We start from the raw sequence: 26190 nt of genomic DNA on the forward strand, positions 1-26190 counted from the left end.
CAATAACATTTGCTATAATTCCTCATTTTAAATGCTTTAGATTGGATAATAGTCACTCAAAAAAGTCTAAACATAGAGAATATTTTGGTAAATAATCACATCTTTTAAAAAAAAAAATCATGTAAAAATGAACAAAAACACAGAATTCTGTGTTTTCTTCTTCTGATCTTAGACTGTTTCTTGCTGTGGTGGGATTGCATATTTTTTGTCTTGTAGCTGGTAGTAAAGGAGTGAGAGAAATAATAAAAAGCTGCCAATGTAATTAGAGCTTTTACTGAAAAATGTCTCTGTCATCAAAGCAGAAAACTGTTAATAAGGGGCCGCGTGCTCTATGTGAGTGTGTTTGTGAGAGACAACAGCTGGCTGCACGTTTTCCAGAGCAGCCTCTGATGTGAGCAGTGAACGAAGGACAAAAGCTTCGTCTCTGCTGCTCCTTCACATCAGCAGAGTTTTATCTCTCTGACTCTTTTATTGAACTTTCAAAGGGAAAAGGTATTAGCCAATCACATAGTCTAACAGAAACTGGGCAAGTCCTGTTTGGTGACAAACTGTTGGCACTAAACTATAATATACCACATTTATTAACATTTATTCTCTTAAGGTCCTGAAACAGCATTGAAAGTCTGGACTTTGGATCACTGCAACACTTTGAATCTTTTCTTTTTCTGTCATTCTGTTTGAGATTTGCTGCTGTGGTTGAGAATCTAAATTATTGAGTGCTTCTAATTGAATCCAAAGTAAGACAGAAAAACAATTCAGATACTACTTGAACCTCTGAAACCAATTTAAGTCTCAACTTCTTTAAATAAAGTGTAGACCTCCTATATTTTTTTAAATGCATGCTGTCACTTTATACTTTTTTGCTGCATGTAACAGAAATCTTCTTTGTTTTTTTCAATAGTTAAAGCTTTGTGTACTTTAATACATATGCAAGTTTAAATATGCTTAATTTGACTTAAGTTGACAGTTAGTGGGTAAAACAAGTAAAGAGGTGACAGGGAACACTAATAGTATAGTTCTTTAAGACAGGGCAGGGGCATGGGAAAAAAACTGTTGCCTATTTTTAGTGTTTCCAACATTATTTATTTTGTATATATAGTGAAATTTTAAAGGTGCAGTTCAAAAGTTTCCACTGCGTGCAGCAGAGGACAGATTCCCGTTTAACCTTAAAGTTACCTGTGTTCTCTCCAAACAAGATCATTTGATCACACTGTAGCCATTAAAGCCTGTTGTGTGTGTGACAAATTGTGCTGTGTCACGGCCATGACCACTAATGGCTGAGACCTCCCTCTTTGCTGTTCAAGATGGCTGCCATCCAAGATGATGACCATGAGGGAAAGTGGAAGTGTGGAGGTCGGATAAAGGTCATCAAACAAAAAAGAAAGGTTTCTCTCTGTGTGTGTGTGTGTGTGTGTGTGTGTGTGTGTGTGTGTGTGTGTGTGTGTGTGTGTGTAAAACAGTGCTGCACACAGGAGCTGTCTAAAGCAGTCTTTATACCCAGTGTATCTGTCAGTCAGTCTGGGTTTTCGATCTCGCTCTCTTTGCAGCTTTCTGGTATAATTACTGCACACACAGATGTTTTGCCTGAACCCCCTGCAGACTCATGAAATTCAGATGAGCTGACTTTCTTTAAGTCAGTTAAGCTGATGAGAGGCTACAGCTGTGTGGACAACAGCACCTGCTCTGCCTCTGTTGTTTTCTTTTGTCTCAATATGTTTCTTGTTATCTCACATTTATGTCTCATTGTCAAAGCTGGTATGTAAGACAGATGTAAGTCAAAGCCACGCATATCTCTAAAGTTAGATGTGGTTCTTTCTCGTCACGAGTAAAAACAAGATGATGATGACCAACTTGCTTAAAGATGCTTTGAAACAGCAGCTCTTAACGCAGTGCTGCTCATATTTCATATAGAGTCTCTGTTTATGTTTGATAAAGTACTCATATTAACAGGTAAATACTGTCATAGATTTGCATTTATTTTCACATTTTATTTCGAATGCACTCAGATTCCAGTCAGCTTTACTTCCAGTCATCATCACCTGTAAGTAATCATCCAATCAGGGCTCTCTGTGTGCAGCACAGGTTCCCTTTGTTCTGTGCCACAATGTCTTGTTACGCTCTGCGGTCAATCTTACCCTTTTTGTTTTGTAACAAGGTTTTCATTTGTATGGTTCTTGTATGTTTGTTTGTTTGTTTCATTTCTAATTAGAACTGTAAAGATCAGAGTCCAGAGGCCGGGAGCAATCTGCTCAAACCTGTGATGTTACGACAACAAACACAGATTAAACCATAAACAAGAATTTAAAGTTACATTTGATTAAAAATAACCAAAATAATAATAAAATGACTGAATCATTGGTCATTAGTCTTAAAAAAAAAACCCAACAACATTACTTTATTTTGTCTTCTGGGGTGTTGCAGCAGAACGAGAGCTCGAGGTTATAAAAGACTCATTTTAAGTGGGATTGACATGCTTTCCTTCCCAGTAATTAGCTGTGGACACCAGTAATGTGTAGAGTAATTGCATGTTGCTGTGTTTTAATTAGTTGCATGCTGCTTCCCCAGGTGGCCTGTAAATAAGCCACAGACACAGAGAAGTGCTGACCATCACGGCACAATGAACACAGGATTTCCATCCTTATCCCACTACATTAACCCCCCGCACGGTGCTGTTTGTAGAGAAATGAAAAATACTTACATTACGATCGTATTTCATTCATCTCTCTGTGTGTGGTCTCCACTGCATTTACATTCCCCTGATGTTTAAGTGAACCAGCACAGACACATTTCAGTTATGCTCTTGTTTATGGCCGAGCTGATGTGAGTACTGGCTGCAGATCCAGCAGATATAACACCGTCCTGCAAACAAACAAAAAATATACCATTTGTCCTTTGATCGAATTTAAAAACAAGGAAGGCTGATATTAGAAAAAACAAACAAAAAAAACCAACGCTAAGTGCTGAAATAAGAACTTAAGCTAAATGATTTTAAGCTTTTTAGGCTAAAAAAACCCCTCATTTATTAGTTTATGAGCTGATAAAACAGTTTCGATAAAAATAATAAATGTTGGCTGGTTATAGCTTCTAAAATGCAGAATTCACCATTATCTATTTATAAACACCATTTATTGTATTTATCATATTATATATTTAAGTGGAAGATTTTGGGGGATTTGAGAGTTTATTTGGACAAACAGGACACTTTAAGATCTCACCTTGGCTTGAGAAAACTTGGATTTGCCATTTTTACACACATTTCACAAACTAAAACATGATTAGCAACAGATTAAGTGGCCATATTTAAATGAACTCAACAGCTGGATTTATAAAATTTCAACATCTGTTTGTTCCCACCTTTCTTTAACGGATTACTGTGATATTTGAACACTGATAACACTGAACACAAATACAGATGAAATTAGCATTACAAGATTAAAGTTCTTTTATTTGAACGGAAGAACAACAAAAACATAGCAACTAACAATTTACAACAAACATTTTCAGTCCTTAACATGCCGATCCAAACAATCACCAGTCACCGTGCTTCCCAGTGTTGGAAATTCAAAGAAAATAACAACAATCATAATCATGAAAGATTAAGCTAGTGTCATCTTTCACTGGACACCAGGTGTAAAGTCAAGCCTAGTGGGCTGGAGCTTAGAGTGGAACAAATCTAGTATCTTTATAACTCTCGGCTGCTTGACCTTCCACCAGGGCAACACCGCATGACTGCAACATTACTTCTTGCCAAATCTCTGAGGCACGGCCATACTCCAGATCTGACCAGGGGCAGCCTCCCAGTCACGGGAATGCATCTGATCCTCCAGCACAACCTGCCCTCCGGAGCTGCGGCCAAACCTGTGACGGGAAAAGCACCAAGAGTGGGAATTATTTCAATTAATTCAACTCCAAACTATGATTTTGGATAAATAAAAATCTGTAAACGCAGACCAGAAAATACAAAATATTGATGTTGATGTTGTGATCTTAGCTGGGCCTCAGTTACATTTGAGCTTGAAGGACTGTTACAGAGGAAGGTCGCTTGAAGATGAGACCAGTTTAATGAACCCAGCTTTGCCATAAGAATCGTTTTGACTGTGAATGATTTTTACAAACGGACATTTCAAGTACATAATGGGTCATTTTGATCTTTTAAAATTCAGATATGGAAAGTAGTTGCAAATGGCTAAATGGATTTTCCTCTTCCTGTCTTCCAGTACACGGTGCGACCTACTGTATATCATAATCCCTTTAAATAGTTACAAACTACCCACATGGTGTATTTTTGAAGAAAGAATGGGTAAAAAATGATTTGGTGATAAGCCCAAACTACATCAGTGAACTTCCTATATTAGTGTTTTTCTGTAAACACATCTGATAGGAAAACTTGAAATGTAGATTAATACAGGCGATGTGATGCCACTGACCTCTGTGGCTGATGGAGGACAGACTCCCTGGCTTCTCTCTGAGCTCCGTGCAGCAGGGCTCTCAGCAATGAAGTCAGCAAGCGATCATCAGTGTCGCTATCTCTGTTTTCACTCTCCTGGAACACACCAGGACACATTTAAGGCTACACAAGCACACACCGTCGTGTCAAACTTTCTTCTTTTTTTTAAAAATAGAACATGAAGAACATCACAAACTTAAAAGGCTGATGACTCCAAACAGTCTGTCCTACTGTGGCAAAAAGCCTTGAGATGTAGATATTAAGGCACCAAGGCTGAGAGATGTACATGGTGCACACCAAAATATCCATTCGCTTCATTTTATGCAAAGTAAAACCCAGATCTGTCCGTCCCTGCATGTCACAAAGAGAAAATCTAGTACTCGTGATCTTCTTGTCCTTTATCTGATTCGCTATCCTGCCCCCGACTATCTGCTCACACCAGAATATATAACAGTGTATTTCACACTGTTGCATGAAGAGGAACACCATCTGAAATCTAAATGGGCTGTGTGATTTATCCTGTCTCATTTGATAAAAGGCTCAAGTCGCATTTACATACAATCCTCTCAGAAAATGTTGGCATGTACCAGAGCAGGCAGTCCATATTTAAATCAGGCACAAAGTATGCATAAAAATCACCACATGTGCTTCAGCGATAGGATTTCAGTTTTAAAGCTTCAAATGATCATAAAATAGACTGTCAACATGTACGTGAAATGAAAATTAACAAGTTTTTCAGTGGTTTGATTGTCTCACCAGCCCCAACAGGCGGTCAGGCATGCTCTCCTCTGAGCTGCCAGGCAAGATGTCATTTTTGTCCAGGCCGGCTTGGATATGAAGAGCGTGACTGACGCCAGCCATTGCCATAATCAGTGCCAGAAGAGTCACCGCTGCAGCTGTGTCCATGTTCTCAGACTTGAGAGGAGGTCAGACAAACACTGATGACAAATATAGAAGAGGAAAGAGAAGAAGATGGCTGTCTAAGCAGACTTGCTAAGAACGAACTTCAGTGCTGGTCACATCCTCAGCGGGTCTTATATACACCTCGTGGTCACTGGCAGGATGTCTCAGGAGAGCTGATGAAAGATGCTACTGTACAACGGGGAACAGGGGACAGGATGGAGGAAGAGCCTTAACTAGGTCCATTTAGCTCGGATCAGGCATTAGTGATGACTTAGCACCAGAGTGTGTTATTATGTGGCCCCCAGGGTCGTGCAGCACAAACCAGTTATTAAACAAATAAATCTGTGCAAATGGACCCGGACCCACCCATCCCAAGGTAATGCACAGAGCATATACAATATATAACAGATTAGTCATGTGACTTCAGTTATACAGGAAGAAATTCAAAGCACACACTGTATTCAGAAGAACTGCAACAATTACCAAAAAATATAAATAAATAAAATGCATGCGCTCTGGGCCTTGATGTTGCCTCTTAAATCATCTTCTGTATGAAACAAGCTTTCTTTGTAACTACCCGAACTTTAATCCTACTTTCTTCTGATTGGCTGCCCCTGACAAACAGAAGGTTTGAACAGCAGGTGGGTGGAGATTCTGTGCTCACAGCTAGAGCTGTGGACCTGTGATGACCATATAATGGATCTCCTTTTCATGCACTGTAGATTATTTGCTTTCTCCAAAGCTTTATTGACATGAATGTAAAGTAAACCTTGGGTCAATAATAAGACTCTGGCTCATCAAACCCTTTGCTTACACAGAGTTTTCTTTAACAAGCAGATCAAGGGGTTTTAGGAAGAAGCAAACGATGCCTAAAAATGAAACAATTCATCTGTTAAACGTCAGCTCGCTTCCTTCCATTATCTTTCCAAGTAACACCAGCTTTTTTTTATTAGTGAGAGTGACACTTGCTTTATTAGGGGTACTTGTTCAGTTTAATGTTGCCTCAGTGTGTGTGTGTGTGTGTAATAATTAGTCACTTCCACATCACCAGATTTGGCTCATCAAAGTGCCTAATGGGTGACAATCCGCTTAAGCACGCACGCACATACAGCCTCTTTTTAACTACCATGGCAACCAGGATGACATCTAATGGATTCTGAGAGTTTTAGTTTTCATTAATGAGATCAGAAGCTTTTGGATTACATGAAAATCAAAGTTACTCACTCTGACTCACAAAAGTGAGTTTATACTGTTTCTAATAAGAGGACAAAAATAAACCCTTGTTTAGTTTTCTGTGATCCCATTGCTCAACCATCCGATCATCCATCCATTTCTTACGTCTATCCCAGCTTTCACAGGGCCAGAGAAAAATAAAACTGTGGTCATACATGAGTTCATGTCTTTTATGCCTTTCACTGGTTTTCCATCAGTGTTTTGGAAATTTTGGAGGGTGTTCAGTGTAAAACATGAGAAGGGCAGTATAGGTCTGAGATCTGTTCCCCAGCAGTGTGTCGATTTTTTTTTTTAAATTTAATTTCAGTGTATCTAAAAGCTGCAGAGGTGCAGGGCATGCTGTTTAGCTTAGCATAAATACAAGTAATCAAGCTTCTTCTTCAAGCTAGTAATTAGGCTTCTTTAAGCTTGTTCAGAGCTTATTACTCTGGGTTTTTGTTGCTCTAATAATCACAACATAGCATGTTAATAAGAAAGGTAGTTTTTTTTTAAAAGTATAGTTACATTTTTTTTAAAACTCTGTTTTCACTCTTAATGCTATTAAGCTAAGCTACGGTCCTGCTTCAAGCTCTGTATTTAATTTAGCTCACAGAATTAATACATTTCTCTAAATTGATTGTGTTGTACTTGCACAATAAAACTGGCTATTTTTATTGGTAATACAATTTACTAATTTTATTTCTTACACCAATCCGTCATAATGCAGAGTCAGGTTAGATGCTGGTGAAATACTCTAAAGTATGGATATCATGTTTTACATAATTTATTTTCTATAAATGTAATACCTAAAAAAAACTATTTAAAAGACTCATATCACTAATGGGTCCGAGTTAAAAATAAACTTGAAAATGATCGTAAGATTTAATGTTCCGTTTTTGACTTTTTTAAATTTATCAGCCAGTGCGCAAGCCGACCACAGACCATGAATATTTATGTCACATAAACAAAACAAGATGCTTTATTTCTTCTTCGAGAAGAGTTACAATCAAACATTAAAGACAAACCCATCTCATCTGCACCCCTTACTTACTGTCCTGTTCATCTTTATGTTAACAAGCACAAATACTCAAGAACATTATGGGCAACATTTCCATGAAAAACAAAATCTATTCCAGACAAGTAGTTATATTATAGCTTTTACAAAATTTACATGCGTTGTGTTTTCGTTTTTCCCTCCTATTTAAAATAACTACAGAAATAATGTTTTATTTCTCAGAGTGTTACCGCCACCTGGTGTTATATAAGTGAATTGCAGCTTTTACACATCCTTGGTTTTTGTCTGTACATCACTGGGTGATCTCTGCATAATGATCAAATTAAGCGGTCTGTCAGGTTTACCTCAATTTATTTTATTTTTTTTATTTACAACCTTTAAACAGTGCAGCCAATCCAACGAAATCAATAAATAAAACACCGAACAATGACCAACAGAAAATTTGGGAACATCAGAAAAAGGACATGCAGCTAGTATAAGATTGTCCAGCAATACCTAAAAAAATCAAGCTGACCCTTCATGCTTTACATCCACTTCATCAACCCAGATTAGATCCAAAGAGAGTTTGTCTGGTTCTGATACACATTATGTTTGCGCTGCTTTGTTCATGTAAAAAATAACAACAAAGGTTTTTCCCTGTCTTCATGTTGCTTCAGTGCAGGAGGGATGTTTACTTGTCCACCGGTGTCCAACAGATGTTTCAGGGGAGTATGATCTAATTTGCAGTAGCCTTGCGTTTGTAACCAGTGGCACACCATCTGCCACCTTTACAATAAGGCACTTGTACGCAATTAGAAGTGTCAGTAATGAAGTGAAAGGAGTGTCATACTGGTACGAGTGGCGCACATTAACAAGAACAGTGTGACAAGCAGGTTAATGCAGTCCAACAAAAAAAAAAGATGTTACCTGGTGAAACATCTTTACATTACAACTCATGAGAAAAATATGGCGGCATCACTCAGACGTCACATTGTAACTAATTCACTCATTCGTAGCAGTTTAGGTTTTAAATTGAGGCTACAGTAAGTTTTCATACTTATTCGATTTTTTTACACTGTTATGTCATCATAAGACATCCATAAAAAAACTACCAGAAATTTTCATAAACAGATGAAGAGCACACGATACCTTAAATATTGCTTTTTTTTTTATCTGACACATGTGACAACAGTGCTCTGGTCGTGGCTACGGCATGTTATAGGTTGTATTGTGGTTTCTTGTTCTTATTCAAGTTACTCAGGCAATTGAACAAAGCCCTACAAAAGCTATCAATGAACTTTTTAAATGGCTTCTTGAGCCAACCCAGAGTAATCGTCGAGCCCAGAAGACAACACATTCATCGAAACACGAACATCCACCCACCCAGTGCTTTAACCAGTACTAAAAAAAGTCCTTTATAGAAAAATGCATTTTCTTTTCATTGCCCATATGAATCTTCAGTCTTACAGTATTTAAGGCAAAAAGTAGTCTTTGTCATGGGCACTGGCTTCTTTACTATAATGTCCAGTATATCTGTGTGTGTCTGTTAGGATCTGCATGTGGTGCTTATGCATGTCTTTGATTTTCAGTCCTTCTTTCTGATGTCAGACAGTGAAGCAGCAGTGAGGGCTGGGGAACGTACTCAGCAGCTCGACTGGTTTTAATGTTGTCGTAGGCCTTCAGTACAATACTATGATATTGATTTAGACTAAATAAGCTATGTAAGGCCTTCAGTAGGCTACAGTATTGAGAAAACGCATCAGTATGTAAGCAATGATGAAGTGAGGTGTGCACAACGTTTCGTGATCCCAGTCTCTGTGCACTTTTTTAGTCAGTTAATTCAACAGCAAAGACATAATGAGTGTTGCACTTTTTTTTTTACTTTTTTTTTAAGTCAGGGCATCAAAGCAGGTTACGAGGTCCCGTCGCTCCAGTGTGTGGCCCATTCCTTTTTTTGGACGCCTCCTGACTTCTCAGTCTGAAACTGAGGCCGGTCCTCGCGAGGAATCTTGACCGCGTGGTACTGAGGCAGTTTGTCCTTGTAGTGCGCCCGTCGGAAGAAGCCACACTATTGACCCAGGGAGGAAAGTGGGTCGGAGTGCACACAGAAGAAGGGAAAGATGGATGGAGGAGGCAGAAGGGAAGGAAAAAGAATTAACCAGTGCCACTTTTAAGGGACTGTGGTAACTACAGTTGTTAAACTGTGTTTGAGGAGGTGCTGTGTTACTCAATAGCATGCCTTCTAAGAAAAGTATCCACTCTTATTCATTGCGTTTAGGTAAAGCTTTATAGTGCGTCTCACAGATAGGAAGGCAAAGTGATTACCTGATTACCAGCTGCAAATAAAGTGACTTTTTAATAAAAAATAAATTTAAAACAGCACACCAACCAAAAAGCACACTCTCATGCTTAACATTTATAACCTTGCACCAGCCTGAAGTGTCTGCGATTAACACACCAACACACTGAAGTACCGCTAAGCAGATTTACACTCATTAAAAGGAACAAAGACATCCACTGATTCTAACGACAAGTTCAGTCTGGCACCTGGAAAAGTTGATCAGTTATTGAATGCATGTCAAATCGTTAATAGATTTTTAGGAAGAGGGGACCGCGTAGAAATGAACAGTCTTCTGAGAATGATGCCAGAATGAACAAGTGCAGATAACTGAAAAGTAAGAGGCACAAAACACAGCACAGCAGGCATGTTAAAGCCTTGAAGGAGAGATGGCTGGATGGTGTTCAACAGGCACAGATTAGGTGACTAGAAAACAAAGGTTTTAAATTATTTTACAGAACAAAACACCGAAAACAGTTTCAGTGAACCAACAACTGAGACTAGCAAAGTAGCTGCTCATGGGAGACATTAATATTAAAGGTTGTTGTTAAAATAGGAGACATTTAGGCTAATACCTAGCATTAGGCTATATGTGCAACTAGCCACCTATGTAGAGATAGCAGATATGTGTTTCTATAATAAGGTATGATGATTTCATACATTTTAGGGGAATTAAATACAATGAAAATAGCTTTTTTAAAGTTTGGGATCAAATCATGAATGTAGGCAACACAGTTCATATATGCTAACTGGCCACTTTACTGGGTACACCTGTACTGATGCTTGTCAGTTGAAAAGTCTTATTAGTCGCTCACATGGCAAGATCTCCGTATATTTAGGCTGACAGAAATGGCCAAGATGACCTGCTGACATCTATGTCTTTCATGAACTGATGATTTGCTGGGATTTTTCTACACAACCATCTCCAGGGTTTACAGAGACAGTATCCAGTGTCCTGCCTTGTTGGCAGAGGAGAATTTCCAGCATCTTTTGAGCTGATGCAAGGCAAAATTCAAATAACCCCTTGTTGCATGCAAGGTATTCAGGATAGCATCTCTGAATGCACAATGCACTGAACCTTGAAGTAGTTGAACTCAAGCAGCAAAAGGCCACACTGGCTGCTGCTGTCAGCTAGGAACAGGAAACTGAGACTGCATTTCACACGGGCTCATCAAAACTGGGCAACAGAAGATTGGAAAAACTGATGAGTCTCAATTTCTGCTGCAACATTCAGATGCTGGAGTCAGGCGACCAAGACAGATGACCAAGTGTAGCCATAATCTGATGGCTGCTTCCAGCAGGATAATGTTCCATGTAACTCAAATAATCTGAAACTGGTTTCTTGAACCTAACAATGAGTTGCCTCAACAAGCAACAATCACCAGATCCCTTTGGGGTGTAATGAAATGGGAAATTAGCATCATGCATTTATAGCTGACAAAGTGTGTGATGCTATCACGTAAAAATGGACCAAATTCTCTGCGGAACGTTTCCAGGACCTTTTTGAATCTGTGTCATGAAAAAATAAGGCACCTCTGAAGGCGAAAGTGAGTGCAACTAGCGAGGTGTACCAAATAAAGTGGTTGCTTAGTATAAATGTTTTACCTATTTAATGAAGGTTTAATTTAAAAATGAACAGACACATAAAATATAACCCAGATAAATAATTTTATACCCCCTTATGGAGCTAATAACCTCTTATTTTAATTCTCAATCTGCCTGCAAACATTGTCCTGTAAAAATGAGTGATGGCAGAAACTAGAAGCCACCTTTTGTCTATATTGAAGAATAAAGTAGGAAAATGCTAAGAATATGGTAAATCTGTCTTTTTTTTTGTGTCATTATAATGTTTTTCTTTCTACTAATATAAACAGGAACAAAGGTAAAGAAGGCTTTACAAGAGATCAGTTCTCTTGTATCTCATGTGTCACTGCTATGATGCCACCTGAGATCATCTGAGCCTACATTTGCTGTCATGCTGTAATGAACACCACCGGCCTTCGAGTGAATTGAGGAACAAAGACGACTGCAGGTGAAGATTTTTACCGCTTGGAGTGAGAGGAGGAGGGGAGAGCAGGCCAGAGGGGGGTATACTTTATATTATTGTTCTGTCGCCTGCTTCTCCGCCTCCGAGGGTTGGACCCCCAAATGGGCACGGTAGTACTCCGTCTCATAATGATGGCGTCGCTCACTGCGTTTGAAGAACCCACACTGGGGCGGGGTAGTGGGGAAAACACAGATATATAACAGAGGGGATTCCCCGATAGAGGTGAGGAGGAAAGAAAAGGGAACAAAACACAGATTGGAGCGTCACACAGAGGACAAACATGAGGACAGAAGAGGAAAGGCACAGGTGAGAGTGAGCTGGAAGGAATAAAACATTTGCAGGACAGATCAGAGCAAGGCAGACCAATAACGGACGGCCCAGAGTGAAGGCAACTGCAGTGACATCAAAGAAACGTCACTCAGGATCCTGCAGCTGTTGAACTTTGATGGAAAGGAAAAGAGTACTTGAGGACTAGTTAACTTACTTTACTTAAATATTCCAGTTTATTGTGACTCTTCTTCCGCATTTCAGGTGGAACTATTACTGCTTTAAATCCACTGCTGTGCAAATGAACCCTGTAAGTCTGTAACTGTATCCGACGTGTTTTTGGACCTCTATATCATCAATTTTTAAATTGTAAAAGTAATTTTTGAGCAATGAACTGCAAAAAATGATACATTAAGAATATCATACTCATGTGTTATGCAAACAATAAGTCATAAATGCATAAATGCAAATTGACTGTACAAATATATATAATTTCATTTTTTGTGCATCTAAATCTTCATGGTTTTGGCTTCAGGGTTAACATCTTATATGACCTGCAATCCATCTTAGAAAAGTGCTCACTTGCTAGTTAGCTAGCACTACTTTAAACAAATACAGAATAAGAATTTTCTCTAATAAATTGTGTAAATTGTTAAATTATAAATTATTAAGAATTATTATTTTTAGTATTACAAAGAAAGTGTTTTTACTCAGTTGCCACCAGAGATGTAATCCGATTACTTTTTTCAAGTAACGAGTAAAGTAAGGGATTGCTATTGCAAAAACGGTAATTAGATTACCGTTACTTTCCCGTAGGAACGCTGCGTTACTGCGTTACTAAAACCGTGATTCTTTTGCGAGAATGTCTCATGACAGTGACGTAAGCAAGTGCAACGTTGGTGACAACAGCTGTGTGCAGATCAACAATGGATCACATATCGAGTACGGAGAGAGTATGAGCGTGCAGCGTTTAAAGCGTGGAAGTACTGACCTTACTTTAAGTTTGATTCCATAAAAAGTCACAAAAACATTAGTGTCCGTTGTGCGTGGGAAGAAAACTTCTTTTTACAAGCACCAAGTGCTCTACCACGTGATGGGAAACTCACAGAGAAACTCGCGGATTCTTCCGCTGACCGCTGCGGCACACCTGCACCAGGGTAAACCTCCGCCTGCCCTACTCCTGCTTTACAGGTGAAAATAGAGCAATAGGACCGCTAGTCTTTGACTTTATTTATTTTCTGCTGTGTTTTACTTGCATCTATTTGAAAGACTGAGTGTAAACACAAAAAATATTTTATTTTATGTGCTGGAATGTGCAGAAAATAGGTTTAAATAGGTTTAAAACAAATTTCTTCCAGTCAGAGAATGTTGCATATAATTAAATGTTTGCTTGATGCATAAAGTTAAAAGATTAAAACTAATAAAACAAGTTTTAAAAAGAGACTTTTCCATTTGATTACATTTTGTATGATGGATTATGCAGAAAAAGTAGAATTGGGCTGAAAGATCTATCGCTTTATCACCTCTTCAGGTTGTAAATCGTGTTTTTAAAAAGTAACTAAGTAACTAAGTAATTAATTACCTTTGAAAATAAGTAATCAGTAAAGTAACGAGATTACTTTTTGGGGGAAGTAATCAGTAATTAGTTACTGATTACTTTTTTCAAGTAACTTGACCAACACTGGTTGCCACCCAAAAGTAAATTGTCAATTTTTAATGTATTTTCTTCTATTTTCTTCTTTGACATCATTTTTCACATAAAACATTACTATATAAACATTTATATGTAAACCTGTCTTATTTTCCTGTTTGATTTTTTTTTTTTATCTTTCCACTACTGTTAATGATAAAGACCTACAGTTGAATAAAAAGACAAAAAACACAGTGAAAAAGTAAAGACAGACCATTTGAGATCTGATGGATTACCTTCCATAGCATGAGGACCAGCAGTGCCAGCAGCAGGACACCTGCCAGGATGGCAATGAGGATGATCCACCAGGGGATCCAGTACTGGTCAGTAACACCGTGCTCGGGATAGATCATCACTGAAACCTGATAAGGAAGAAAAGATATTCAGCTCAAAGCTTGAAGCAATGCACAAACAGCAATTTAACAGTAAAAATGTTTATTTTTTAAATGAATGTGTGTGAAGTACCAGTGCAGCAGCATCCTTAAGGACCAGATGTTTGATGCTGGACTTCACAGTGATGTTGGCTCTGACCAGCAGCTCCAGAGCACTGACTGCTGGGAAGTCCTAAGAGACAGACAGAAACAAAGCCAGTAGCAAGTTTGTGTTTAAAACAAGGAAAACTGCACAGAGAAGCATTAAAATTTTAGCCAAAGCAACATAATGTTTGCTCCACTAATTACATCATATAAACTATTCACACAGTTTAATAAAACTAGTGTTTGAGCCAAAACTATGAAATAGTGAGATTTAAAGAGAAAACAAACTAGACTCTATTTCCTTTAGGTGCTTTGCTGATCCCTTATTTCCTAAGGGATCATTACATGATTAAAGGAGTCCGTCCAGATGCAAACATCATTTATCCAGGCTTGTGACCTCTTGTTCTCCTCGTCCCAAGGAGGAGATACAAACAAGGCAAATTTAATGACAAATTCAATTTCAAAATTGTAAATAAATTTCTACTAAAAAAGAGTTTCCAGTCAATTTTATTGATGTTTGATGGAAAAGCAAACTAACATATTCACATATTCTTACTCTTTGATCTCAGTGAATATTGAAAATTGAAAGTTCATTTGACTTGGTCGCCAGACATCGTCTGTAACATACGAGCTTCCTGACATCAGTCGTCACTGTGTAAATGCGTTTGCTGCAGTTATCGCTCACTCGCTGCTCGCTGCAGCAGCTGTGACAGTTGGACTGAAGCTGAGCTTGAGAGTAATATTCAGAAAGGTGCTGATGTAATATTACCTCTATGAAACTGCTGTTCCACAGTCTGGCGTGGATTTTAAGCACAGCCTGACCGGAGAAGCTGTGGAGAGGACACTGGAACAGCACACAGCGTGCTGACCCCAGCAGGCAATCCTAGAAAACAAAGTCACACCTGAATGTAAACTGCTGTGGAAATGAAAGAGGACTACGTGTTCACATTTTAAAACTGTTGAGTTGTTTGAGTGCATTGGCAGGAAATCAATAACCCACGTTCTGGTCTTTTCCCTGGCTCTCTGCTTCTTGTCCTTCTTACCAGTTTGAGCGACTTGCGTCTGTCTGAAGCTGCCACAGCAGGCGTGGTCTGTCCCACGCTGCCTTTAGTCATGATCTGACCTTCCTCCTCAGGGTGGGAGCGGCGTTTTCGCCCAACCTGCTGAAATAGATGCATTTATATGCATGTTTCAACAAAAGGTTCAAAAAGGTTTTGTCAAAATACAAAGAGACAGCATATAATATATTATAAAGGATTTTTTTCATTAACTTCTCTCCTAAAACAGTGTAAAACACAGAAAAAGAGAAGATTAAATGAACTGCTAACATACGTCATTCGCACTGACTTCTGGACTGAGTGACTGAGTCCTTATCTTATTCCTATTATTTCTGTCACTTGCTGTTAAAACATGGACTTGTGAGCCTTTTTCCAATGAAATAAATTGCTCTTCAAAAATATTGTTTGCCCTGAAAAATAAAAAAAAAAAAAATTTGAGAAAAAATGCAACTGAAATATTATTTATTATTATTTATTCAGGGAAACATGACTAGTACAAAATAATTGTATACCAATCAAGTACCTTTCATTTGACCAGATTCCATTAAATGTAATGCTTTATATTTTACTTATGTAACAATATATCATGAAAAATTAACATGTACTCAAATTAGTTAAAGTCAGCATATATATTTTTGTGTGTATGTGTAAACAAATGAGCCAGTTCAAAGTCGGCAGTGACTTGCTCCGCCTACCCCGTGACTGCCCAGCTCTGCAGGTGAGGAGCCCTGTAGCTTCAGAGGATTCAGAGCTGATGTAGGGCTGCACTGTGTTTCCGGGTGGCCTTGAAACGTCAAGCTGGCAGGATACAGGAGCCATTTCTCATTGGCCAGCTCATAGGGCCACATAATGTTGAGGAAGGCAGAGCCAAGTGTCTGGAGAGCTTGACCGGGATTAGCAACCTGACAGAGGGAAAAAAAAGAAGCTTACATTTAATAAAGTATGTTCATAGACGTTTCTGTCTTGGGTCCTTTTTTTTTTTGCTATTATGAAAAGATAAAATAAACAAGACGGACTGAGAGAAGGCAAACCTCTCTGGGCAGTATTTACTTTTAAGGAGATAGTATTGTATTTTGTAAATATTCATTTTGAGTTCTCTCTTGTTTTTAAAGGTACATTAAGAAGTTGCAGTGCAGTAAAAGCAAGTCCAATGAGCATGCTTTTGTTATTGGCCCCACTGAAACCTATTTTAATATACTTATAATATACTTTTTTCTTCTTCTTTTTTACATGTAGGTGGCAAAACAGCATCCCAGATAGCCACAAACTCTTTTCTCACCACAAACTCAAAATCCACAGCGCTGCCGATGTCGTCCAGACTGCTCATAGCACTCTCACCCCTCACTGCACCGCTGAAGAACAGCTTGTCGGGATTGACGCGCCTAATACAGAAAGTACAGTGACCATCAGTGTGTCAGAAGGCTGGAAACACAAAACTTAACATTACTATCATTACATCACTGTCTATTTCCTCACTATTCAACCACTTTTACTGATGAGCAAAGCATTCATAATTGAATTTAAAAACCTTTAATAAATGAGCTAAATATTATTAAAATACATGTGGTTTCATTTTAAATTTTCACACTTCCAAAGGTCATTCTCTGGTTAGAGAGGTATAAAGTGAGCACATTTCCACTTGTTTATAATGGTGCAGGCATAAACACATGAAGTCCTGGTTTTAAATCTTGAACCTCAGTGTGGAAAAAAACACAGCTTCAGCGAAGAGTTGGAACAAGCTGATCAAATTTATGTGACAGATAATGTGGAATGAAATGATTTTACCAACCATAAAGCATGTGAGGGTGTTTTAGTAGACCTACATAAAGCAGCTTTACTGCCACAGACTCCTTTATAGACTGAAGGTGTTACTCACCCACTGACAGACAGAGGGAGCTCTATCACAACTTTAGCGTAAGCTGTCACAGGGACCAAGTCAGGCTGTTCGCTGATGCTGAGGACAAAACGATGAAAGAACTCAGATGAAAGTCAAAACATAAAAAGTAAGAATGTGATCTTTGTGGTCACATATCAGGGAAAATGTGGAAAACTTACGTTTTCAGTGAGAGCTCAGCTGTCAGCTCGGTGGTCTCAATAGTGATGTTAGCTGTGCTCAGACTGATGGAAAATTTCAGCTGAGGGAAAAAACATGAGAATAAAGTTTTTTAAAATATGTTTTTGCTTCTTTTGTTGAGTTTAACAATAAACACACAGTTTTGTCTTACTTTAGAGTTTCGTTTGACGGGGTTTCCCAGGTCGCATTCAACCTGGGAGCCATTCTGGTTTGCTTGACATCTCATCTGCAGTCAAATCAGACAAATACTATCAGAGGAACATGTCATCAACTCAAAAACGATAGTCTGAAACTATATTTAGCAGATCTCACACCTGCTCTGGGATCCTGGAGCCGGCGTATGACAGTGTGTTTGGCAGGGAGATAATAAGCTGAGCAGCATGAGCATCATCGCCATCCTCCTCGGGGTAAAGAGGGTCAGAGGGCATGTTAGTGACGGTGATGTCCAGCACCACCAGCCGCTGATCTGAGAGAGAAAACACCTGCACATCGTCCTCATCTCTGTAAGACGGCAAAGGAGGCAAAAAAGACAAAACATTTTTAAAGAGAGGCATTTCAACATAGTCTGAAGGTTGAGCAGAAATAAGCTGAGTAAGCAATCTTAAGATAATTGTAGATTTTTTGTGGTAGGCCTGTAAACTGTAAACTCTTTATTCCAATATGACACTTTGCCTATGCATTCATCTGCAGTGACAGCTACAGAGGAGCTTTTGGGAGATTAGTTAGAAAAGCTTGAACCGTTTCAACTTAACATTACTTCTGTGTAAGATTTATTGTTATTTATTTAATAAAAAAAAATTAAAACAATAACAAATTAGATATGATACCATACTGAAGATTTGCCATTAATCATCACTATCATCTCAGTCAGACAACAAAAAACTGTTGGGGTGTCGGGCTGCACAGCAGATACTTACTTTGGCAGAGGGATGAAGAGGTCAGAGTTCAGGGGTCGAGTACCAAACTGGTAGCTTAGCTTCAGGTTGCTCTGGCAGATTTTGTCATTGCCGCATCCTTCTCGCAGAAAGTTCACCTTCAGGGATTAAAAAAGACAAATATTAGGCTGAGATCAGGAATTCAAGAGGTTTTATAGTTTTAAACTTTTGTGGGTTTTTATAATCTTATGCCAAAGAAATTGGTCAATCATTTGATTAACGCTGACAACTCATTTTATGCTTTAAATGATTTATCAGTTCACTAAATACTGCACTGGGTGCATTGCTGTATGCTACAAAAGTGTATATGCAGTTGCAAAGGTAAGTAAGAGATAAGCTTAATGAGGAGCCGGTCGTTGAGTTGAGTTGAAAAAGTTTAAAAGCAGCCCAAGTATAAGAACAGGTTTAAATGCTCTGTTTTGAGTTTATTTTATGTGTCACAGATTTGGCTTAAATGATCCTTGCTGAGTCTAAATTAATGAAGCAACACAATGTTGATGGAAAGCATTGCATAAAGCTTTGGCTTGTTTATGTAGTAAATTATGAGCAGCAGGAGCTCATAAAAATTAAATCATCCTTAGAAATACTTCTTTTCCTATTTTGCTGCAGACCTCAGAGTGGAGCGTATTGGAAGGGGAGACATTGAGTATCGGCGGCAGCTTCTCCAGCCTTTTTGCAGAGTGTCTGCGTGGCGGCACGGGCTTGATAGTGTGGGTTATGACCAAAGAGATGGGACGCAGTTTGTCACGGATGTTCTCCTGCACAGAGGGAAAATGTAAAATTAAACTTCTGGCCAAAGCTACAGCAGAAAAGAATGAAATAGTTAATTAAAGAAATGTCTATTCAACTCAGCGTCCTTTTCATACTGGGATACTCCATAAAAATCTGCCTTCCACAGTAAAAGAAAGAAACACATCCATGAAGTTAAGTTACTGACATGCAGCTGGAAGACAGCGTTGGTGCACACAGCGTGACGCTGCCGATTTAGCTGCACTTCTTCTGTCTGTGTGTACTCCGGCTCCAGTAAACTGCGGCCCAGGAAGGTAACGCGATGCGGGAGGCCCACCTTCCTGCGCTCTGTGTCTGCTTCAAAGCGCACTACGAGGGCTTGAATGGAGTAAAATGGGGGAGCACATAGAGGGAGACAGATGGGTTGAAATACAGAAATGTCAGGACACACACACTGAAAGAGCACTTAAAGAACCCACCGGGGACAGAAGATATACTAAACCCATCTGAGGAGGTACAGTATTACACAGCTGTGATTTAATCATAATAAGATCTAATGTTACCTCACAGATAAGGTTACTTTCTACCGTAAATAGAAATGACTCCTGTCACTGTGGGGAGTGATGCAAAGCCCCGCGAGAGCAAAAGACAGAAACAGTCGTGGAAGCCGATGTGTGACTTACTAATGTGTGGAGAGTAGTGAGTTGGGTACGCTACGAAGGTGAAGCAAGCCTTGACCTCCACACTAAAAACAGAAAACCACGAAGAGGAAAAAAGACATGATCTTTAGGAGCTTCAGGACTATAGAAGAACTTTAAATGTTTTTATTATCAGTTTGTTTGGTTAAGTTATCCTATAAGTTTAGTGCATTATGAGTGAGTGAGTACCAGACTCCATCTCTGTCTTTGCAGTTGGACTGCTCCAAATCTATTTGTGGAGGATCAATAGTTATGTCTCTCTTCACATGGATGACAGGACGAGATCTTGAGGACAAAAAAAGAAAACTTTTAATAAATTATTGATAATATGTTTTCATCCCTTAGATAAATGCACTGTCATCAAAATGTTTTCAGAGGTGTTCAACCAAAATCTTTCCTCACCTGAAGAGAACCACTGAATCGTTCAGCGAGCCCACTGCCACATCTGGGTAGTGATTGTTGTCGATATCCAAACCCCCTGAGATAGAATATCCAAAACGTCTCACATCAAAGTCCCGGCCATCCAGCACCTAATGGGATGAAGAACACTCAGTTTTATCCATGCCATCTCTTTCTCTCATTCACTCCTTCTGATTTTGACCTTTAATATTTCTTTGCAGTCGCTCATATCCAAAGCAAACTTACCTGAGCAGGTTTTGTCTCAATTCCAGATTTTGAGCCTCTATAGATAAAAACTTTTCCATCTCCATCAAACGGTGCTCCCACAGCAATATCTGTATAGATGTCAGACAAACTGGTTTCCAACACTACATTCTTATTGTAATGGTTTAAACCATAAACCACAGTTTGATATAGAAGACTTTCAACACATTAAACTGTTTCACTGCTGGAACCATTTAATGTTTTCCCTTATTTTCTAATATTTATATTCTGTTATACATCTATTATATCCTGATGAATGCTCATATTAAACATGACCATCATCATCCAGTCAGTGACTTATATTTAGCATCACTCACAGTCGTTGGGTTTTCCATTCAGCGAATCAAACAGCAGAAGTTACCTTTTAAGATTAAAACATTCTGAGTCAATAAAAAAGTTTTTCTTGTACCTCCATATCCGTCCTGGTCCAGATCTCCAACGTTGCTGACTGTCATCCCAAACATGGAGTCGTATGTCCCGTTGAGGCGGATGGGCCGAGCCTGATCATCCCAGTGACCAAACGGGTTTAGATACACATAAACAGCTCCACCAATCTCTGCTTTACGGTCAAAAAAGTTAGGAGCTCCAACAATCAGGTCCGTCCAGCTAGCAAACAGAGGCGGAAAAGTAGAAATGAACACTTCCTTGAACAAGTCTCTTCTAATCTACATTCACAGTTGGCCTTGAATATGCATTTTATGCATTTTACACAGGAAAATGCTGTTGCAGGATTTAGGTGTTAAAAATATGATCTTGTGTTTATAACTTTAAGATGAATTTGACATTTTTGTGTAGAACATGACTGTGCATTCCCATTTTCTCTCTTTTGGCTCTCAGCGAAGGCGGTCGCACTTTTCTCCTCTCCTGCCCTTATCTTCGCTGCTTAGCTTCTTATGTCCTTGTCTTGTGTTTTTACTTACTTTTCCCTGGAACACTCTCTCACAGTCTGTTCTCTAAAACCTAAACTGGTCTCTGAATGCAATTCATGCGGAGACCCCTTCGGCACCAGTTGCGGCCTCAAGGCTGGAGCTGAACAAAACACCCTCATAACGACTGTGTTTAGACTGATCCCCCCTCCCTTTCCAAACGCCTTCGATGCTTGTGCCCCACCGGGGAAGATGGCAGTCGACTGGACCAGCGCAGACATGCTGCAGGACCGGATGCGCCGTCTACACCGGCTCTCTCTTACCCTTTACCCGCCCCTGTTGCTTGTCTTGTGTTTCTATGGTGTATTGATAGTCATGTGCTTTTTGTGCTGAGGTGTTTTTTCTGTTATCAAACTGTTCTCCCACTAGGAGCTCAGTCTGAGTGGAGTTTTTTTCTCCTCCTCTTACCTCATGTAGTGTATTTTCGTTGTTTTTTTCCTATCAGCCTACCTTTCTGACATGTCTCCCCAATGTGATGTTTGTGTAAAGTTGGTCAGAAGGTTCCTTTGTAAGTGCGCATGCGCCATTAGCATGCTGCCTGCTGTAACCCTAATTTCCTTTGGGATTAATAAAGTATTCTGATTTTGATTCTAATTCTGATTTCTATGGGTTATATGATTTTGTGATGGTCATCCTGACTGACTTCCTATTTAGCCTTTGCTCACCCATCACTGTTGAGATCTGTGGTGGCAACTGAATATCCGAATGAAGAGGCCAGCTCCTCCCCCCAGAAGATGTGCTGTGGCACCAACCGGTACACATTGTCTTTCTTCAGCAGCACCACCGCCCCGGTGTGATTGGCTCGGGGAGCACCAGCCACGAAGGTTAGCTCTCCGAGACTCATTATTCCCATGGCAGAGTCAACAGAAAACCCTAGAAGATGAGGAAGAAAAGAAAAGCAGAGGAGGAAGGAAAGAAGGAAGTGTTATGGGTTAATATCGACCGTGGGGTTCAGAGGATCACCTCCTCTGAGTGTGCCATGTTCCTCTCATCTTCTTACTAATGAAATGTGGGCCTTAAGTGACTATTGATTTTGTGCCTAACTCATGATGGGTGTAAATGTCCTGTGTGCTGTGCGTGTGAAAGGCTGTGTGTCTAGTGGAAGCAAAAAGGCTGGTTGTGATAGTAACATGAGATGTATTGACGTTGGCCTAATGTCTCCTGAGATTCATGATACCAAAGCTCTGCACTGGTTGCCTCTGGTGAAGGCGGAGTGTAAACATGGTGGGTGGACGTTAAGCAGATTTATCGCCTGAAGCATCTCCTCTTCTCTGTGAGTGTGCTTTGTGAAAAGATAATCTGCATGTGTGTGGAGGAATTTGAGGATGCGCATGCATGTAAATCAGGTAAAGCAATTCAGCGTGTATATAGAGGAGGAAGGATGTTTGCATCATGTGCGGAATATTTCTGATCAAGCTGTGAAAAATGACACAAAACATATGAAACATTTTTCCTGAACGCAGGCATTTTCTACATGCACTCGCTATGCTAGACTAAAAAGCAGGCAGCTGGTGCAAAAAGTGAGGACAATCTGTCTCCATCGGGACATGAAGGACATTTGTTAGTCCTGAGTAAACATGCAGAGGGAGACAAGACAGAGACAAACAGTGAGCAGCTCCAGGGTGGCAGGTGGGGAATGCAGCACTGCAGCTTCTATAAAACCAGCAGATGTGGGAACAAGCTGCAACTTTTTCCTCACAGGCTTTTAGCTCACAAGCTTGCAACATGGTAGAAACTATAAAGCTAATTAAGGAATGAAAGGATAAGGAAAAAAGTTTTTGCAATGTTAATCTTAATAAATTGCTTAGTTTTTATTTGAGTTAGACTGTTAGACAGAAAAAAGAGACAATTTGGAGAGCACAATGGAATTTCCGATATTTATTTTTTTATTTCTTTATTTTAAATATTCTCTTACCTACCTGCTAAATATGTCCTAGCCATTGGTTTAGTCAGCAAATACTCAAGGTTGTACAGTGGGGCAAAAAAGTATTTAGTCAGCCACCGATTGTGCAAGTTCCCCCACTTAAAATGATGACAGAGGTCAGTAATTTGCACCAGAGGTACACTTCAACTGTGAGAGACAGAATGTGAAAAAAAAATCCATGAATCCACATGGTAGGATTTGTAAAGAATTTATTCGTAAATCAGGGTGGAAAATAAATATTTGGTCACCTAAAACAAGGAAAATCTCTGGCTCTCACAGACCTGTAACGTCTTCTGTAAGACGCTTTTCTGTCCCCCACTCGTTACCTGTATGAATGGCACCTGTTTGAACTCATCATCTGTATAAAAGACACCTGTCCACAGCCTCAAACAGTCAGACTCCAAACTCCGCCATGGCCAAGACCAAAGAGCTTTCGAAGGACACCAGGAAAAGTATTGTAGACCTGCACCAGACTGGGAAGAGTGAATCTACAATAGGCAAGCAGCTTGGTGTGAAAAAATCAACTGTGGGAGCAATCATCAGAAAATGGAAGACATACAAGACCACTGATAATCTCCCTCGATCTGGGGCTCCACGCAAGATCTCATCCCGTGGGGTCAAAATGATCATGAGAACGGTGAGCAAAGATCCCAGAACCACACGGGGGGACCTGGTGAATGACCTGCAGAGAGCTGGGACCAAAGTAACAAAGGTCACCATCAGTAACACACTACAACGGCAGGGAATCAAATCCCGCAGTGCCAGACGTGTTCCGCTGCTGAAGCCAGTGCATGTCCAGGCCCGTCTGAAGTTTGCCAGAGAGCACATGGATGATACAGCAGAGGATTGGGAGAATGTCATGTGGTCAGATGAAACCAAAGTAGAACTTTTTGGTATAAACTCAACTCGTCGTGTTTGGAGGAAGAAGAATACTGAGTTGCATCCCAAGAACACCATACCTACTGTGAAGCATGGGGGTGGAAACATCCCCATGCTGTTTTTCTGCCAAGGGGACAGGACGACTGATCCGTGTTAAGGACAGAATGAATGGGGCCATGTATCGTGAGATTTTGAGCCAAAACCTCCTTCCATCAGTGAGAACTTTGAAGATGAAACGAGGCTGGGTCTTCCAACATGACAATGATCCAAAACACACCGCCCGGGCAACAAAGGAGTGGCTCCGTAAGAAGCATTTGAAAGTCCTGGAGTGGCCTAGCCAGTCTCCAGACCTCAACCCCATAGAAAATCTGTGGCGGGAGTTGAAAGTCCGTGTTGCTCGGCGACAGCCCCAAAACATCACTGCTCTCGAGAAGATCTGCATGGAGGAATGGGCCAAAATACCAGCTACTGTGTGTGCAAACCTGGTAAAGACCTATAGTAAACGTTTGACCTCTGTTATTGCCAACAAAGGTTATGTTACAAAGTATTGAGTTGTATTTTTGTTATTGACCAAATACTTATTTTCCACCCTGATTTACGAATAAATTCTTTACAAATCCTACCATGTGGATTCATGGATTTTTTTTTTCACATTCTGTCTCTCACAGTTGAAGTGTACCTCTGGTGCAAATTACTGACCTCTGTCATCATTTTGGGGGGGGAACTTGCACAATCGGTGGCTGACTAAATACTTTTTTGCCCCACTGTATCTACTGATTAGTCTCCAATGATGTACTCCTTAGTGTCCTACTCTTACTATATATAATTTGTTATCCACATTTTATTTCATTTACGTTTATATTTTTCCTCCTTTGGACCAGAGAGACAGTAGCTGACAATAAAGGATGTTATTTTGTTTTATCTATAAAATAAAGGCGCTCACACCTCCTTTGATTTGCAATAACTAACTGCTGTATGATGCAATATGAGTGTAAGTATTTTTTACACATACCACTTCTGCATTTGGCATAATTTTTGTTAAATAAATCACATGGTGTATTATGTCATGTGTGATGTTCATCTTAAGATGTATTTGCTATATTTTATTTATCATAACTCTTTTTGCCATGGCTATACATTTTAAGTAGAGTTTATTTCTTGACTAAAAGCTTCTTTAGACTAAAACTGAATTTACCTGATAAAGAGCCAAAGATGATACTTGTAAATGTTGATGCTTCTATGTACTCGTTGTTTCGACGCTGACTTTTCTAATTATGACTACTCTTCGGGTGCAGCCTCAGCATTAGTCCCTTTAGCTTGTAATGAAGAGATTCTATGTGTAATGTTGGATTTGGCCTTGATGGAGATAAAAACAAAGCTTTCTTTTCATTCAGCAGGCCGTCACTTCTTTAAATGAATACTTTTACTGTTCCTATTGGACACAATACAGTGATATTTCAGATCCAACAAAAGCTGCAAATTCCTACAACAGTCTCTGTCATTTTAGTAAGCATGCATAGGTGTGTCGTATCATCTGGTTAGGATCAATGGAAGCACGTGGGTTATAAATGAAGGCAAAAAGGTCATGTGGGAATTAGTGTTGTCAAGGAGACGGCTCAATACGGTGAGTAGGAGGGTAAGCAGGATTGGAGGAATGTGAATAAAGAGATTTATAGCAGATCCACACACTTAGAGGAAAAATAATGACCGGAAACCCAAAATAACAATGAATAGCTCCTGCTCAGCAGACTGTGGATCACTAACAACTGACACTAAATACTGAGAAATTCATCACAAAGCATCACATCATTATCTTGATAAAATGTATCTATTGTTTGAATGAAAATATCAGTGTGACAGTGCACCACTATTGATTCATTTGACCTTAGGCCTGTACTACAAAGTGAGTTCATCATACCCAGGGCATTCA

At 39.5% G+C, this 26190-nt stretch overlaps 3 protein-coding genes across 9 annotated transcripts in view; all 3 read right to left on the minus strand.

The window, feature by feature from the left end:
- The window catches only part of LOC146575032 (protein phosphatase 1 regulatory subunit 1A-like), a 36796-nt gene extending 33993 nt beyond the window's left edge, over positions 1–2803 (minus strand). Inside the window, exon 1 of the mRNA XM_085275233.1 lies at positions 2699–2803. The gene's annotated coding sequence lies outside the window, so the exon portion shown is untranslated. The remainder of the gene's footprint in view (positions 1–2698) is intronic.
- Positions 2727–5410, minus strand: npffl (neuropeptide FF-amide peptide precursor like). 2 transcript variants are annotated; one of them, XM_085275235.1, is made up of 4 exons: positions 5204–5410; positions 4428–4543; positions 3742–3858; positions 2727–2859 (listed from the first exon to the last, which is right to left on the minus strand). In XM_085275235.1, exons 1-4 carry the CDS (start codon positions 5351–5353, stop codon positions 2805–2807), a joined length of 438 nt encoding a protein of 145 aa, XP_085131361.1. In that variant the 5' UTR covers positions 5354–5410; the 3' UTR covers positions 2727–2804. The 2 variants fall into 2 exon arrangements, with proteins under 2 accessions (XP_085131361.1, XP_085131362.1); XM_085275236.1 differs by lacking the exon at positions 2727–2859 and having other exon boundaries at positions 3419–3858.
- A 2501-nt stretch (positions 5411–7911) lies between these two features.
- Positions 7912–26190, minus strand: part of itga7 (integrin, alpha 7) — a 38888-nt gene continuing 20609 nt past the window's right edge. For 2 of the 6 annotated variants that reach the window (XM_085275254.1, XM_085275252.1), the window contains exons 6-25: positions 22123–22330; positions 20941–21137; positions 20514–20602; positions 20271–20398; positions 20058–20153; positions 19854–19915; positions 19379–19548; positions 19053–19199; positions 18424–18539; positions 17821–18007; positions 17658–17732; positions 17488–17567; positions 17309–17386; positions 16712–16814; positions 16128–16334; positions 15418–15534; positions 15144–15257; positions 14364–14462; positions 14135–14260; positions 7912–9624 (exon numbers count right to left, since the gene is read on the minus strand). In XM_085275254.1, the coding sequence (XP_085131380.1) occupies positions 9469–9624; positions 14135–14260; positions 14364–14462; positions 15144–15257; positions 15418–15534; positions 16128–16334; positions 16712–16814; positions 17309–17386; positions 17488–17567; positions 17658–17732; positions 17821–18007; positions 18424–18539; positions 19053–19199; positions 19379–19548; positions 19854–19915; positions 20058–20153; positions 20271–20398; positions 20514–20602; positions 20941–21137; positions 22123–22330 (2555 nt within the window). In that variant the 3' untranslated portion in view covers positions 7912–9468. Of the gene's footprint in view, positions 9625–11940; positions 12106–14134; positions 14261–14363; positions 14463–15143; positions 15258–15417; positions 15538–15708; positions 15843–16127; positions 16335–16711; positions 16815–17308; positions 17387–17487; positions 17568–17657; positions 17733–17820; positions 18008–18423; positions 18540–19052; positions 19200–19378; positions 19549–19853; positions 19916–20057; positions 20154–20270; positions 20399–20513; positions 20603–20940; positions 21138–22122; positions 22331–26190 lie in introns of those variants that run through there. The other 4 variants (XM_085275253.1, XM_085275251.1, XR_014892524.1 and 1 more) reach the window with 3 other exon arrangements.

This window comes from Mchenga conophoros, linkage group LG5 (genome assembly GCF_057382185.1).
Source record: "Mchenga conophoros isolate Kocher_MC1m ecotype Shallow Benthic linkage group LG5, M_conophoros_male_GT1.1, whole genome shotgun sequence".
NCBI lineage: Eukaryota > Metazoa > Chordata > Actinopteri > Cichliformes > Cichlidae > Mchenga > Mchenga conophoros.